General features: G+C 37.1%; 2 protein-coding genes across 7 annotated transcripts in view; both read right to left on the bottom strand.

Annotated features, from left to right (window-relative positions):
* The window catches only part of LOC122568902, a 39586-nt gene extending 37813 nt beyond the window's left edge, over nt 1-1773 (bottom strand). For all 3 annotated transcript variants that reach the window (XR_006317257.1, XR_006317258.1, XM_043729170.1), the window contains exon 1: nt 1507-1773. The gene's annotated coding sequence lies outside the window, so the exon portion shown is untranslated. The remainder of the gene's footprint in view (nt 1-1506) is intronic.
* A 483-nt stretch (nt 1774-2256) lies between these two features.
* Nucleotides 2257-17991, bottom strand: part of LOC122568944 — a 30609-nt gene continuing 14874 nt past the window's right edge. For 3 of the 4 annotated variants that reach the window (XM_043729276.1, XM_043729275.1, XM_043729274.1), the window contains 3 exons: nt 9102-12062; nt 6506-6791; nt 2257-5854 (listed from right to left, as the gene is read on the bottom strand). In XM_043729276.1, the coding sequence (XP_043585211.1) occupies nt 5676-5854; nt 6506-6791; nt 9102-11429 (2793 nt within the window). In that variant the 5' untranslated portion in view covers nt 11430-12062 and the 3' untranslated portion in view covers nt 2257-5675. Of the gene's footprint in view, nt 5855-6505; nt 6792-9101; nt 12063-12131; nt 14666-17991 lie in introns of those variants that run through there. The other variant, XM_043729277.1, reaches the window with a different exon arrangement.

Raw genomic sequence — 17991 nt, forward strand, 5'->3', positions numbered from 1 at the left:
CGTCCAGATTTTCACTTGTAAACCTGCCAAAAGGACATTGACCTTAGACTTACATATGGTTTTCACTTCACTAATTCTTTTTCTGAATCTTTCAAATTTGTACATAATAAAATACCTACATACCAAATTAATTAACCTACTGTCGACGAAAACAATATTTGGAATGTTGATCGATGGTCGTAAATAACCTAAAGTATATACGTCTCTGGATGTTATAGATTTTCGGTACATATGTATATATAACATAACCTGTTCGCATTAAGCTCATAATACGACTTTCAGGCTAGTATATATGTACCTGCGATGTAAACATAATATAGATCACATTTCCAACACTTATTGAGAAATATAATTTTGTCTTCGTGGAACAAGTGAATATTTAGCGTTATGAAATCGATATTATCGTATAATAGTTGAAAGTAACGTGACATTTTACCTCATATAAGGAAAATGTAGGTCAAAGAAATGAAATTCTAACCAGTGGCTCAAGCTAAGAATAAGAAAAACGATATGTTATGCTAAGCAAAGCTTATTTTCTCCTTATCTAAATATTTTCTGACAGAAAAATTCGCCTCTTATCAAAAACAAAAATAAAGAACAATGCCCCTACTGATAACATAAAGAAATTAAATGATATCCGATCATTCAATTTACAAATGCCTGTCAATTAAGTTTGACACATCAAAGGAATGCTTTTGTTGAAGAGTGCGTATTTTAATGCAATAAATATTATTTTTTATTTTTATTATAATTATGATATCGCTTTCAAAAAGCATTTCAAATAACTTTTAATAAAAGTTTTACATGCTAGTAATAATTTTAAGAAGTAAAATACAGCTATATTATACGAGAAATAAAATTTTTTAATTAAATGTGATAGATTCTTTTATCTTAAGTCAATGATAATTCAGAAATTTTCGTGAACTATGAAAATTCGCGAGACACTTAACACATCGATTTTAGCAAAATCAAAAAGTCCGTCAATTTTATCGTCATTACAACTTGTTTCGTTCTTATTAGAAATCTTAATTCGATTATACATTAACAAAAGAATATTACAAATTTTGCAAACGTGATAGTAGAAAAAATTATGGATTCAATAATATTGGTATTTATAATATTGATATTTTTTCACTAATCTTGATTGATATAGAGCATTCGGATTTCAATTTTTGCCTTCTTCAAGCTACATATTCTTAAAGACGTGTCCTCATGCATATTTCATGTAAATCAATAAGCAATGATTAAATGAACAAATAAAAATTAAACAAACATTATGACGTCTGTGTGCTTTTATAGAATGAAAAGAAAATTGGTAACTAGTAACTTAGACATAGCGAAATGTAATTTTGTTTTTCGTTTTGTAGTTAAGTGTACTTGTTTTGTCCTTTTGTCACTTTGTTTTTCGTCCATACATTTGCCACTTTGATATTAATAATATATAAAGGTATCTAACAACAGAAATTCGTGCATGTATGTATAACAATTTTCCAACTGTCAACTCACCCACGAGGAGACTTCCTAGTTTTTCGGTGTTTTCGCGGTGTTTTCGCTTCTTCTGAAAACGAGCTGTCAGAAAATCGTCGAATTCACTAGAAGATTTACTGGTTAAAGATCCACCCGTATAATTTTTCTCGCTCGATGCTCGATACGTTATATCGTGCTCTGATGTCACAAAATACGAATCTTTTCTTTATTGCATGTGCATAACCACTTCGAGTGAACGCGCCCTGAGTACTGAAACAGAGATGAACGCTGCTGCGTGTTCGTCCGTCATTGAAACGATTCCGAGTATACCTGTGACTAAAAGAGGGCGCAAGTCAGTACTTTAACCACTTGCACGTAATATCGCAATCCATCTATTAAATTTAAAATAATAACAATAACGTCACCTGTAGTAAAGTACGTTAGAACCATCTATGAATCCATACAATTATAGGGAATCCAGTATAATAAAATCCAGTATAATAATATTTGTATATAAAGTCTATGAAATTAGAATGTATTCAATTAATATCAATATATCATAATCTTATGTTATTAAACGATTTCATTTAATAATGATACGTGGATTGTAGCTTCATGAGATATATTAATGAATTTTTAAAATAATAATTTACTGGTGATATTAAATTGTAATTGTCTATCATAACATCAGAAATGTTATCCATGCTAGACAAACTATTAATAAAAATATCGATTGAAAAATGTCATACATGCACGAGAGGGTAGTATTAGAATATGAAAAAAGAGCAATTTGAAGTTGTGATTTACTTTTTATTTTATTTTAGTTTAAATAAGACTTTTATATTTTTGTACGTGTGAGTAGTATACGTTTATACGTGAATGTGTGTATGTATGTGTGCCTGAGTACGTGTAGCTATGTGCACATATACACATTTATACAATTCAAAAATGGGTTGTTCTAATAAAGTCTAAAAAGGAGTCTTAACATAAGTCTCCGTATTCCATTTACAATGGAACAATGTTGCTTATAACTGTAGCAAAACCGTACTTTTAGCAGGATAATCGTGCGCATTAAGTTATCGGAAGATTCACTAAAAAAAGAACTACGTTTAACGTAATTTTAAGTTATTTTCAATTACAAGGAACAATGTTTTTGCTACGATTAAAATGTAAAGATAATCACACAATGAAAATTGGTTGCTGATTGTACTTTAGCTTAAAAGAAAACAAGAATAACAAGTTTGCGATTATGTAATACATCATATTATTTTCATAACTATAAGAGAAAATTATGATACAAATATTTCGAAAATTATTTACGGTATACTTTATTCTAACTTATAAGGTGCAATGAAAAGAAAACAATTGCTCACGAAAATCCAGACTACAAGTGACCACAAGGATCACTTTTGGACCACGTAGCAAGCAACAGTTGTAGTATGCTATGTTCTAAATATATGTGTATTATGTATAAAACTAAAAGAACGGTTCTGCTCTGAATTTTCCCTGTTTTACAGTTCAAAAGAAACTCTTAACGTGTCTGCGTCATGCCTTGAACCGAGCTTTTTCATCATTTTCATTGTTTCTTGTTTCTGCATAGACTTTAAGCCACTTTCAAACGTTCAAGCGATTGTTTCGAGGTTATCAACCATGGGTAATAGGATATCTTATTAATAAAGAGGTAGTGAGAACGTTCTTGGTTATTGAGTAACAGTCAAGAAGAGAAACCTTCGAGAAGGAATTCAACGTTTACGACGCACTTGGTGGACACACTTATCAGCGGATTAATCAAATTCTCAAAACCGTTCGCTATATGGAAACGTGTCCTTATCATTCGCTCGAACAAAAACATTTGCTTCTTTAAAACGTTCGTAATATATACGTTAGATATAAGTTTTTGTTTCCGTTCGCGGCTATTATAGAAGTTCTCACTAGTTCCTTTACAAAAATTATTATCCCATACCTCGCCTTAATAACTACTTAAACACTATATGATGAAAAGTCGATCGGCCGAAGCGACCGTACGACCCGGGTTCGTATATTTGAAATGCAGTTTGTTTTCATAATAAAATATTACTTTATACATTTTGTAAACGCCCGTAAGGCCGCGTCTGCATAATCACGCTACCATAACACGAGCACATGCACTGTAGAACTAGTTATTGTACCACGATGAAAGAATAAATTATTACTCGAATGGCAAAATGTGCCAATAGATTTATATATATATTAAGACGCAAGACAAATGGTAATTCATACATAGATATCCGATTTTTTTCCTTTTTTAAAATATCGGAGAATGGAATTTTTCTTGTATACTTGCCCGAAGAAAATACTTTGAAATTTTTGTGTCGTATGAAGGCCTCGTAAAAATTGGGAAACTAACTTGTTTGAGTGTACGAACGATTTTCTAAAAAAAATTGCTTATATCAAGGAATAACATGCACTTTGATTCGTGTTCCTTCTCTTCTTTTTTACGAATCTTAACGTTAATATCCGATTTATTCTTACGACTCGATTGAACATCTAAAATAAAAAGTTGAAAAGTCATAACCCATCAATTTTTAGGATTACTTAACATCTTAATAAATAACTTGCGAAGGATGGTAGTTACAATATCCGTGTACGACTATATGATGCCGTTAGGCTATAATATAATGCGACAGCAGTGCAAATAAATTGGAAATGCCTGGTTGGAATTGATGTACACGCACGCATGCACGCACGCACGCACGCACGCACGCATGCACACGCTATGAGAACGGAGGTAACCTATTTATAGCTCGAAAATTTCATAAAATTCAGGTTCATCATCACAGAAAAGCTATATATATATATACATATATGGCTATTTACATACATGTCTTTAAGACCTTTCCATGCACAAATGTACATAAATCGAAAGGAAATAAATGGTAACTAAATTGAAACGACTAATCGAGCATATTTGGCTCGTGTTACTTGTTTAATCTCACTTTTTGTCTTTATTCGATCGACAAAACTATAAAAGTAGGCATAACATTACGCTAAAAAGAATGTGAAGGCGACTTCTGGTTGTTTCGATATGATTAGTAATAAAATCAACGAAACAGCGAAAACATCTGACTGATAGACTTTAACGTACTTATATTTACAGTGATATCTTCGGCGCTATATGGAAATAACTTGTCAGATTTTTAAATACAATCGAGTGAAAAAATTTACGCCGAAAGGAACGTTTTTTTTTTCTTCCATTACCTTTTCCTCGAGAACGCATGGTGAAAAAGTACAAGACGAATTTCGTTTTTAATCCTAAGAGGAATAAGGATGGTTGGTTTATCGTTTATCTATTATCCTGAGATTCAAACTTTTCTTAATTATCAATCACACTTGACGTTGAAACCGATTCGAAAAGTGTGTGCACGTTATTGCTAAAGCAAGCTTATTTCAATTTATACATTACTTTTATCGTGACATCGTCTATGACTAATCGTAAACTTCTGTTCCTCGTTACATATCATTTTTTCGTTATTTTAGCGATTAATAGTATTTCAACCTTTGTAAACTTAGCAACATTTTCGCCCCTACTTTTGTCTAGCATCACTGCTAGCACAATTATTGAAACTGCTGAATACAAAGTGAATACGATATTCGTGCAAATATCATCGGATGTTAAACGACAAACAGTGATCGTACAGTGCTCGTTAATTCACTATTTGATCAGTTTACGTATCGAAGTATTTCTTTTCAGATCGTTCGTAATATTATCTTTGGACACTAGCGATAATTGTCAATCTTTCTTATTTGTACATTGAATCGATCGATCGTTCGTCGTTCGAACACGCGCGAAACTCAGAGGACATATAAATCCTTAATTAAAGAAACGTTGCTCAAAAAACGTTACTTCTTTTTTTATTTAGATAAATCACTTAACGCGCTGAACTGTTTAATTAGCTTGTATATACGCTATTCTACGAAGGAACCACGAACGTTCAATTGAATGTAAAATACGCGATAGGTTTACAGGGCAACGCGGGAAAAAGATACCGCTGTAAAACTAATTGCACAGCTGCTAATTGCAATTCCTTTTGGTTGAAAACGTTGCGTTTCCATAAATTCCATTAAATCGATAACATAAATTACAGATCGATGTATATCGGTATCGCATTATCGATGATCGTATTATAGTTTTCTTAGAAATGATTAACGTGATCAGTCGCCGTCGTCCTTCAGACTCTGTTCACGTTTGCAAAATCTTCGTCAGTTTCCTCTTTCCTCGAGCCGTGCAAACATTTCCGGTATAGGCTAATTAAAGGCATCGCCAGTAAAAGAACTCCGCTCAACGCAATGAAGAAACCGGCTAAGTAGAACGACAAATCGTACGTCCCCGTGATATCGTAAAGCCATCCTGAAACAATGAAAATACGTTTTGCGTACTCAGGCATCGATATGTTCCGTAAGATGGGCGGTGCATTCGCCCGAATTTTCTCGGTTGTCAGACAATGGAAGTTTGGCCGTAATTACACGACGCTCAATCTGGGCCATGGAACTTTAAAGCTATTACGATCGTATAATTCACATAGAGCACCCGAGGTAACACGGACAAAGTTACCGGTAATTTATCCTGCTACCCTCTGACATTTTAGCGTAAGCCAATTGTTTTAAGTATTCGTAGGAATATAATCGTTTATCGTGTCTATCATAAATACGTAAAAATATGTATGAAATTATAATATATAATTGTACGACAGTAGAAATTAGAATTTTGTTTATGAATCTGTGGAAAGCTTCTAGCTAGCTTTAGGTCTTTCAATATAACAAATAATAAATAATAAAACATTTTTGAAATTAATATCTTAAATCTCATCGTTAATCTTCAAACAATGATTTTACTCTAATTAGTAAATCTTTTAAGTAACGTTTATTTCAAAACATTCTATTTATTTAATTACGCAGGATTGGTTTTATGCTACCCAGAATTCAAAATTCTTCCAGAGGAAGTATCACTCGTTCCATTTCGTGGAAAAATGAGCAACTCGTAACAAGAGTTTCTCCTTACCAGCCAACGGAGGACCCATAAGATTTGCAACACCCTGGACCAAGAGTAGAAGGCCATACGCGTTTGTGAATCTTTCCAGCGTAATCAGTTCGACGAGGATGATGCTGGTAAGACTGTAGTTCGCCCCGATGAATAATCCAAAAGCACCAGAGATCGCGCATAAGGCATAGTAACTGCCAATTACCATGGGTATTAAAGCCGTCACCGCGCCACAAAATGCCATGCATACTGCATATACGATAGATGCGTTTACCCATGCTCTGTCACCTGCCCAACCAAGCAGAATCTGAAAAATATTGTCCATTTTTAACATTTATAAAATTTCCAGAAGTGAAGTTTTAATAGAGAGAGAGAGAGAGAGAGAATACATTCAACTTTCCTTATAAAGTTATTATTTCAAGTTCTAGAGTCGGGAGAATCGTAGAACGATTATACTTAAAAAAAGAAAAAGAAAAAATAGTAATAGTTAGCAAGTATAAACACGTTGTTGACCGGTTATTTTATGTAAAGACTAACGCGCACCACCGCCTGTTTTATGCAAAATCGAGCAACTTTTACTTTATGCATGAAATCACGAGTTCACCCGTGACTGGTCAACGATGCGTTAACATCCTCTAACACAAAGCAAATATTTACAAAACTATAATTTTCTAGCTTCCAAAGCTGCATATAAAATCGATGGCTCGAACCGTTATATTTATTTTATATATGCAAAAAATGTTACGAGTTTGAGGAGAGAATTGTCTATAGGACACGAGCGGTCCACGGTACCTCTGATGTACAATGTCTTAAGAATCGTTTCTAACGCATCTTCCACGTGTTCGACTTCGCTGAATCGATAAGCAACTATGTAACTTTTCTCGGAATTGTTTCTATGTTAATAATTGCATCGCACCGACGCAAGTCTAGTTTAACCCTTTCGCGTGACGCAAACTCAGGGTTAAAGAGAATTTGCGATCAAACGAGATCAGAGAGGGTGAAAGGAACTAGATACGTCACTGATTGACCTAAGGCGGTATTGACGCGATACCAGACCTTCAAGAAGCTTTTTAGGTTGAACAAAAACGTTCGACCCTGCGTAGATGTTGCTCGTTTACACCAGAGAGCAAAGTTTCCAGAAAAATTCTTTCAAGTTTTTCGATCTTTGACAGTAACCGCAGAAAAGATAATGCGATAGTTACGCTAGGTAAATCTAAATAAAAAATCGAATTTTTATGGAAAATATTAACCAAGATCAAAGATTATGAATTTTTAAGCTATTAAGACGCGTCTATCTGTTTACGTGCATGTGAGAAATTTCAATTTGCAGAAATATATGAAATACAAACGTCGCAGAAAATGCAGTAATAGATATAGATAATTACATAGTACGAATTATAACGCGTAACACAAAATAATATGCAACGTTTTTACAAGCTTAACGGATAGACGCCGATCGATCGTTGCGTAAGATTCCGGTGGGGATTTAATTTCAAATATCATTTCGAAGCCGTACGAAGGTACAAAGCGATTACGAGATCTAAAATTTTCAAAAATTTCGCTCATAGACACAGGGAACAGCTGTTTCAGGAATGGATGTCTCGATGAATCGGTAGGCGGAAATAACCATTCTTTATCGAGGGATAAATAACGGCGAGGCAAACTAATATCGGAACACACAAAGGAAGAAAGTAACGGTGCAAAGGAGAAGCCGCCGAACAATGAACATCGATATTTGGAATTATCGACAAGTTGGTTCGTGCGACACGGTAATATTAAGTAACGCGTGGTCATTGTTAGATTTTCACGTTTAAAGCATCCACGATTGTCGCGTCTTCGCAATAACAACTGTTACCGCAAAATTACGATTAAACGTAAGAGGAAGTGAAAAGAATAAGCATCGTTTGCAACTATTGGAATTTCAAATTGTTCGACATACATCGATAAACATCGTTATACGTGCTTGAAATAGCCTTCGAATAGATAAATTGATATTGTGCGTTAAAATCGTGCGATGGTTGTGCCATACTTATCCGACATTTAGACAACGATCGATTTCGAATAACGTGCGGGTATCGAATCGTAATAATAACGGTACTAATTGTTCGGAGGCAAACTGGGTCATCGACTTGCCGAAACTTGGAAAACGAAATTTCGTCCCTTGGGAAATTTTTATTTTCATCGGTGAGCAAAGTCCAAGGCATTACAAAATTTACGTTTGCACATAAACCAGTCGGTTCACTTATAAAAAAAAAAAAAAAAAGGTTGGAATAAGAAACGTCGTGTGTTAAAGCAAATGCATTACAACTCTATATTTAATCGCTACTGTAATTGAATTATTCGAATAAAGATACTTTATCTCGCGATAACAAGTAACTAAAATGGTAATTTCTGATAGTCGATAAAAATTGATACGAAGAAGAAAGGACGGTAAATTATCGGATCGCTCCGTATATAAGACTCGGTATATAAGGATATTCTAAGAGATCGATTAACAAAGAATATATTAATAGCCGATGAATGTACTTTCTACTTTCGAACGAAAGAGAAGCGTTGATCGCGGTTCGATGGAAAATTCAAAATGGCCATTAAATTCAGAATCGAAGATTGTTCTTACCTCGCCACCCATGTTGGTTATTCCTATGACCGATATTAGAATAGATGCGTCGGTTTCGCTAAAGCCCATCTCGATCGCGTTGTCCGTCAAATAGACGTAGGGCACGTCGTACCAGGTATGTAGGAGGAAATTGCTAATGGCGAACAGCAAGAAACGCGAATCAGCGAAATGAGAAAAATCAAGCATATCGACGATAAGGTCCCAGAATTCCCAGAGACCGGCGTACCAGACGAGTTTGGTTCTAGCTATGGTGGTCATCGAGTTCCTATAAATATCCGGACAACTGGATGCCCTGAGTCGATATCGATTTATGTTCAACATAGCACCTCTATACGTAAGGCTCTGCCTATGCACTCTGATATCCTTCAAATAGGCAGTAGGTAGTCTCCTGGTATGCTCGAGAGTGCTGGATCTTCTCAACGAGCTATCCAGATTGATCTTCTTCAACCACCACAATCGCCAAGCGGCGTCCGTTTGCTGTCGAAGAGTTTGCTCGTCGTTGGGCAAGACCTTGTCCTTGTTTTCCTCGCTCTTCAACTCGGACAAAGAGCTCGGCGTGGGCACGAATCTGGCCGAAGGTGTGCTCAGCTGATCGTGAAGCGGCCCGGAATCGCTGAAGCTCCTCGAGGAGATGAGCAGACTCGGATAATTTTGCAGTAACACGTTGTACACGTTTTTACGAGTACTAAGTAGTTCCAATACCTCCAACGGTACCTTTTCGCCGTTCTTCACGAACGTCGGTAAGCTTACCAGACTGGAAAATAGCTTTTCACCGTCCTCCTCCTCTTCCTCTTGAGTCCGAAGATTCTCCATGATCGTGAGGGTGTTCAGCGAACTATTCGCGGAGAACGAGTCGACGCTCGAGCTCTGTATCCTGGTCCTCTTTTTCTCGCGATTTTTCCGTCTCTCCTCGGTCTTCGCCTTCGCTCTGGTGGTGGTCCATTCGAGATCCCTCATAAGACAGCCGCAAACAGCCAGATTGAGGAACAGACCGGCCAATATCAGCGTGGTTCCCCGCCAACCGTATTCAGCCAGCAGATACTGCGTAACTGGGGCAAAGATGAACGTTCCTATACCGCTACCGCAGACGGACAAACCTGTCGCGAAAGATCTCTTTTTATCGAAGTAGTAAGCGACGATCACCACGGCTGCCACGAAACATAAGGACAAACCGAAGCCAGCGAGAACTCCGAAAGTGAATATCAGAACCTCCATGGAATTCGCGAAAGAACTTATAACGAAACCGGCCGCCGCTAGGATACTGCCCGCTATAGAAACTCTTCGACAACCGTATCTGTCCGTGAGGAAACTGGCCACGGGGCCCGACAACAACGGCATCGCCATGAACAAGCTGCCGATCCAGGCCGTCTTCGATTTCCCTTCGCCGAAATAGTTGAGGAATTCCACGTAGATCACGCCGAACGAGAACGTAATACCGTCGGCTATGAGGTTAACCATGAAGGAAGCTGCGACGACCACCCATCCCCAACCGCCATCAGGTGGTGTAGCCTCGCACAATTGCCCCAAGCTGGAATTATCCTCGGAACTGCTGGTGGTCGACGGTGGTAGCGAAGGGCTCGATTGCGGCCTCTGCTCCCGGGATTGCTGCTTCTTCGAGTCTTTGTTAAATTGCACATGATGTTGTTGCTTGTCCTCCCGCGGCGATTTCCCATTAACTAACTTCTCGGTACTCTTCTCGGACGGCGAACGATTCTTCGATAGGATCTTCGTCGGAGAGCCGAAAATCGAACTTCGCTCTGTGAAAACGCTCTTACGCTTCGGCGGGCTGGCAACGTTGTCCTTGTACAAACTGTCAGGCTTTTTCACCGAGTTCTGCGATTCTTTCGATTCTCTCAATTCGTGCCTAGCTTCCTGCCGAATCTTCGAGCCAGGCTCGTTGTAAGCATCGAACGTCTTCTCCAAACAATTTCGTATCTCCTCGTCCTTCTCGATCACCGCATCATTCACGTAGCTCTGATCGTTCAATATCTTTGATCGTTCCTCGGTAAGAATTCCGATCTGATCGGAATTTTTTCTCAACCGTGACGCGTTCTTCACCAAAGAATTTAATTCTGATGAGGTCGCGTCGCTAGCTTTTCGCGACTCCGTTTTACGCGGCGTTTCTTGAGGAGTCCTGTTTACGGAAGACCGTCTTTTCTCGATCAGCAACTCCTCGTCGCTTTTTCGTGCTATCACCTCGGCGTTCCTCGAGTCGCCACGCGATCCACCGGTACCGTCCTCCTCCTCTTTGTTATTGCTCTCTGTCTCGATCGTGTTGCTCGATTGAGTCAGCTTCTCCTCGCCATTGAACTTGGCCCACTCGGCCATGATGATGGTACCAAGAACAAGGAGGACTCTGCTGTTTAAGTGCAGTCCTCGAACAGCCGACGCAACGACATCGAACCTATTCTTTTCTCTCGTTTAACGATTTAGCTACCTCTTCTTTTTTTTTTTTTTTGTTTCTCGCTTTGTCGATCCCCGTGTAAATTAGATCAAACATATACCTCGTTTTTCTTTTTCTTGCTCTTCTTCTTCTTCTTCTTCTTCTTATCCTTTTATATCCTCTGCCTTTTCGTAGCACTTAAAAAAACACGCGCGCTGCTAGAAAAAAAGTCATATCACGGTTAAATTTGATCGCGATTCGCGCGATCCATTCAAAACTGATCTAGTTTCGTCCTTGATTTAAACAATGGTAAACCGGGCCACTCGTAGAGCTGTCTAGTAAACTGACGGCGTAACGGCAACAACGACGCTGACGATCTGCACGAATTCTTAAAGTTCTTCGTTGTACGCTGGTGAATCGCATCTGGGCCGCCACCATCGCAAACGTGGCCCAGGATGCAGGATGCTTTCCTTCTTCTCGGGCCCTGGTTAATCGGGACCGCCTCCTCCTCCGCGAAACGATCGTCAACCCAGGCACCCATACGGCGAACGGTACTGCTTCGGCTCTTGCGGTGTATTCTGCGATCGAAATATACATGCGTTACTTTATGCGACGTGTTATCGGCGGTGCATCGTGACGTTTATTACCCAACATTCGTGAGACCAATGGTTGAAAAAGTCGAAAGGATTCGCTTCAGAGATATGCGAGAAATTTCGATTCGTACGTAATATTTTTGTTACGTCCGCTGATTCTCTACAATTCGATGTATTACGGTGTACGATATTTTAATATCAATTTCATATTTATAAATCTGATATTGTTTCGTAATATTTATTTGCTAAGAATTCGGGCGAAGAGCATCGTTTTTCATGAGCTAATCAGAGTATTCATTGCGCGATTCAACTTGTTCGTGTTGGTATTTGTTGTTCCGATTTCTGATATTATAAACAGAGCTTTTAATATTATGGGCATTCGTTTTTAGTTGCGACGTTGCTCGTTGTTAAGCTCACAGGCTTAAAGAAAATTTACCTCGCTATTCTTCGCGTTCTACTCTGTGCTTTTGTTCAAATGAATTTCCATAAATCGCGAATGAGATCGATCCGTGGAAAGATAACAACTGGAAAAGTAATTTTAACTGATTTATCTACGTTTCGTCTGAATTAATTTTACGCATTTTCTGTATTTGTTGATGGTTGATGGATCGATAGTTAATTGAAAAGTACTGAAATCGTAATATTCTGCTTCGCTTTGGACGAGCTGCAAAGTATAGAAATAATAGCGTGCTCTTTTATCTTAGACGGATATCGATCATAAAGGTGTTAAAATCTGGTTCCAACTTGGCACGACTTTACAACAGTCTTTATTGTATGTTTAGTCTTATCGATGGCTCTAAAAAAGAGATTTACGTCTAATCCAATTTAATCGAAAAAGAATCGTTCGACGTAGCCTGTTAATTTTTATGATATTTCGCCAATTTTCGTTACAGTAGACACGATGATCCGTAAATAAAACCAAAGACTCGGAAATCACGAGTCGAATAGAACATATCATTATTAATCCGTATACCTCTATAATGGTCGTTATGACGCGAGAAATGTTTTATTTTAATCCATAAATCAATAAGCGGAGAACTTGCAGAAGGGATTCGTGCATCCACTAATTACACTTTATTATTCGATAAAACTTATTTTTCCGTCCACGTCCTTCATCCGCCGTGTTTACAGAAAGTTCCGAAGTATCTTAGTACGAATGGATATCCTTATAATGCCCAACGTCGTTTTCATTATTAATAGAAATATCCTATATCTCTCTCGAGATTACGTCGTATTTATGTACATTCTAAATTTTACTGCGACACACACGCACACACGTGCAAGCACACACCAAGATCTATAAAAGTCTCTAAACTGTAAATACATTACTCGCTTCGATGGATAATCAAAAGGATATGTTCATTTAAGTGTCACGTTTTTAACCAATTATTTATATACCACGTACTCCAAAATCAGATTCTAAATGAATTATTTACAAACTTTTCGAGAATAGAACGTAACTTTAACATGATCAGAAACGAACAATGTTCTTTTGATCTTAAAAATTCAATTTCCTGCTTATATCAAAATTTTAGTTTTATAGTATACCAAGATTTCCGAAAGTATCGCCAAATATTTCTTCCGATAACAAACTCGTATCCACTTGCCTAATTACCCCTAACAAGAGTATTACAACTGCATAATTTGAAGCAACTACTGGCAACTTTAAAAGAGGTACAACTTTCTCTGCAACTGAGAAATTGAGAAATTCATATGTTTCAAGATTCGCTATGTTTTTCACGTATACGTATACGTAGATACTAGTCGTTGCAGAACTCCGTGGTCGTTTCAATAGACCAATTTCACGCTCGATTATATTTGTCAAGCGCTGCTTGCATTAATCACAGATTCGTTTATTCCCGAACGAGTATCGATCGGCATTCTCCGTTTCTCGAGTTGGTACTAGGGATGGAAAATAAGGATGCAACGTCTAAAGTACTTTTACTGAACTAAAGCTCGTCGTACAAACACGATACAAGGACTCTTCGTATAAACGTTCGTTTCATCTGACCTTGTTTTCAAGTTGCGCCCATTTTTATGCTGTATCAATTGTTCGGGCCGCCTTCGCAGACGTTACTATGTATTACGCTTGATACGCGAAGGAACGAACATTGATTGCTAATACCCAAACGAGATCAGCCACGTTGATTAATTCGTGACGAAAGTAATCGAACCGCGACCATAGTTGCAACTGAGAAATAGGGTCAAGCAGCGTGAGTTACGTCATAAAATACATTTTTATTATTCTTAATATATCTGTGTAATCTTTTAATCCTTTTCTACTAATCTTTTAATCCGTGTTTCTGCTACTAATCTTATATATCCGTGTGTAATTAATTCCGAAGCGATATTTCTGATGTAGATCTAAGCGGATCGAATAATATTAAATATTCTTCTTAATTAATTATCTTTCAATTTCTTCTTGTAACCGGTTTTTTGGTATAGGTATTATTTCAGTTAAATATCAACAGGGAGGAGACCTTCCAATAGCTGGATCTTTCGATTGTACGACGTGACCCAATTTGATATTAATAACTTTACATTTTAATTAGTCCTCCGTATACGTCATCGGTAAATAATTATTTACAGCTAATAACCATTTGCGATATTAGAAAGCAATTTTTAAAAATTTCTCGCTTCACGATATTATTATATACCTGAACGATACAGCTTCTTCGTAAATCTTCAATACGTGCTACGTTCGTTAAATAAATAATTTCCAACAAGAATGGCAGTACATGGTGGTATACTTTATTTTCGGCATCCTGGCCATAAAAGGAACTCGATTCGCCATTATTTTCCCTATCGCCTTGTATTCTCACTTACCTACGCATTATTTCACCCTTACTTTTCCATTACGTATCTAACGACTGTCATCTATCTAACTATTAACTGTTTCTAGCAAAAGTATATTGCTTCTAAAATTCATGAAACGTTATTTAGCGAATTTAAGCGATTCTATCTTCCAGAATTGTATAAATTCTATCTAATGACTACTATAAAGCTCATATCAAATAACGGAGTAACGTGTAATCCTTTTACAGTTCAAACGAGATACATTTATCAATTGTTAAATAAATCTTCAGCGATTCAAAAATATTCACGTATGTGCCCGTCTGCTTTCGTACTCAGTTTATCTTGACAAACCGTCTTACTTATTAATCGGCAATTGACAGAGACAGAGAGAGAGAGAGAGAGAGATGCTTTATAATAAAATTTCGTAGCGAAACAACGACGAAGAAGTTTGCGCAGTTCGACTAAAGCAATAGTCGAGTAGAAACAACGTCAGAGGCAAAATTCTCACGTCGTCATTTTGAAATCGACGTTTGGAAGAGAGACGGCGTCGACGTTGAGATTTGCTTCTGGCACTTCGTAACTAGCCGAAGTAGCTCGAGTTAGAGTCGGCGATTATAAATGAAGTTCATTGTGTATGAGTTGCTATCAATTTAACAGTGGACACGATGATCACGTGCGTATCTCGCGATCTCCTGTCTTTCCTTCCGTTAGTTCTTCTTCTTCTTCTTCTTCTTCTTCTTCTTCTCCTTCTTCTCTATCTCGTCACCATCGTCTTCCTCTTCTTCTGCTTCTTCTTCTGCTTCTTCGTAGCATGGTTCTTCCAAGTATTCTATGTAAATCGGTTTCTCATCATTGGCATTTGTCGACAGGCCTTCGATACGAGGGTTTGCAAAACCTTATCTGCACTGCTACACTCTGACGCGCTTAGAACTGCATGCCACGTTATTGTGAGACTTTGGAACTGGAGGAAATTTTAGAATGTGCGATTGTTCGACCAAGTGTGAATACCGAAACCTCATACACACAGAAGTGGAGCACGGTCTCGGTCTCGGCCTCTCTCTCTCTCTCTCTCTCTCTCTCTCTCTCTCTCTCGCTCTCGCTCTCGCTCTCAATCGTTCGCTTTTACGATCATTGTTATCAGATTTTAGGAATTAAAGGACGTTTCGGAGAAGACTTCTCATCTGTTTGCAGATATCATAGCAGATATCATACATGTACACGTAGTTCGGATGAACAGATGTGTTTTCGAGAGCAAGATCGTAGATGTCGTGTTAGTAAGGAGAAAGAAATTCGAGAGATTAGGTTTTGGAGGAAAATTTGCAAATACATAATTTTACGGAAATTTAAAAGCTCAAAGTTCGAACGTTTGACAGTTTTCAAATTGCAAAAGTGAAAAGTTGGATAACTTTCAAATTCCAAAGTTCAAAAGTTTGAAAAGCGAATATACCGCGACTCTTTTCGAGCTCAAATATCTTCTAATATCCTAATTATATTCGAAACCATCGTTTCGAGAATCCTAATCCATTTATTAAAAATATAGGTGACATATCAACATGCTGTTACATTCTAATAAAATAAAGAACGATTTCGTACGAAATTCATTTTTCCCATATATTTATAGGGAAATTACGTACATATACGAATACCACATTTCTATGAAAACAATAATTATTTACGAATGCCCATATTTCTTCGTACTTTTACATTTAAAAAATGAAATAACAACAATGCATCCTATTTTCCACACATGAATACAAATCTGTCCGTTTCGTCATATGAATATGTTCCTATTTAATTCATTTGAATATCTAAAGATCGTTATTTAATTACCAGTCGAGCAAAGGTATTTAAAGCATCGATCCTTCCAGGCTTTAGACGAAGGTTTTAAGTTACGGGAAAGTAAAGCCGTACGAATGCATCTTTTTAATTCGTCAAAATAATTGTAGGTTTAGCAGTGACCTCGATCTAAGCCTCGAGGAAGAGGGCGATTTACTTTTTGCGCGAACCTTATGCCATCTTAAGAAGCAGCTCGCACGTGAATCAGGAAATTCACTAGCTCGAACACGTACACAAAGCGCTATGTCTTCTACGCGACAATAAATTAATTTCTTTGAATTTTTTCTTCATTCTGTGAAAACATTCTGTGATTATTAGCGAATTGTTTCATATCAGATTTATAATAACAAAGCGAATCTCGTCAGGTTGAAATTTCCTAATTTAATTAAGTCGTATTTGGGATTCCTCGTGCGCTTTGAAAGAAAAACAGATTCAATTCTTCGAGGAAAATTCGTGCATTAAAAAATCTGTCATTTATACTTTCATCTCGTATGGAAAATAATACGCTTGCTGTTTGTACACCTTAACAAGAGAGTAATCAATGATAAGGTTCTTTTATCGATGTTCCAGCAAGCTGAAAAAAAATATGAAGAGCAAAAGATATCGTATATATTTTCTCCGAATTTCTGCAAGGTTTTACAAGAAACTTTTGTAATAAAATTTTCATAGTAGCACGTGAACAGATCCTTCGATTTTTAAAGCACATCTTTTCCTTTTTATTTAATACGTAAAGTGATTGAGTACGTGATACTTACTTATTTAATTAAAGTAACGACAAGTAGATGCGTAAAATAATTGAGGAAAATCAGATTAAAAGGTAAATCAACATTTCAATTTTAAATCTCCACCAACTATAATAAATTAACTCCAAAAATCAGTTTCAAAAATCGAGTCTACAATTCTACCTTAATTTTAATTAACACTCCTCCAATATTATTTTAGGTAAAATAAAATAATTACGTACAAATTATTTTGATCCTCGGACTATCGATATACGTAAACGTGGCATTTAAATGATACCCAAATTCGTCAACTTGTATATTATTTCGTGAACATTCCAATTATTATTTACACCGCGTATAGCAGCCGTCTACAGCCACAATGCAGTGACAGAAAACGCAGAAAATTAACGACCTTCAATTATAGAATAACGTCAACTGGCCAATTGCAAAATAAGGATGCGGTAAAATGGCCAGCGTGTCGACGAAAATTTCCCTCTGATTCTGGCGCCGAATCCGTGAATCGTTCGCAAGCTAAATTCATCTCGTAAAGCTTTTAAGTC

Source organism: Bombus pyrosoma, linkage group LG7 (genome assembly GCF_014825855.1).
Source record: "Bombus pyrosoma isolate SC7728 linkage group LG7, ASM1482585v1, whole genome shotgun sequence".
Classification (NCBI taxonomy): Eukaryota; Metazoa; Arthropoda; class Insecta; order Hymenoptera; family Apidae; genus Bombus; species Bombus pyrosoma.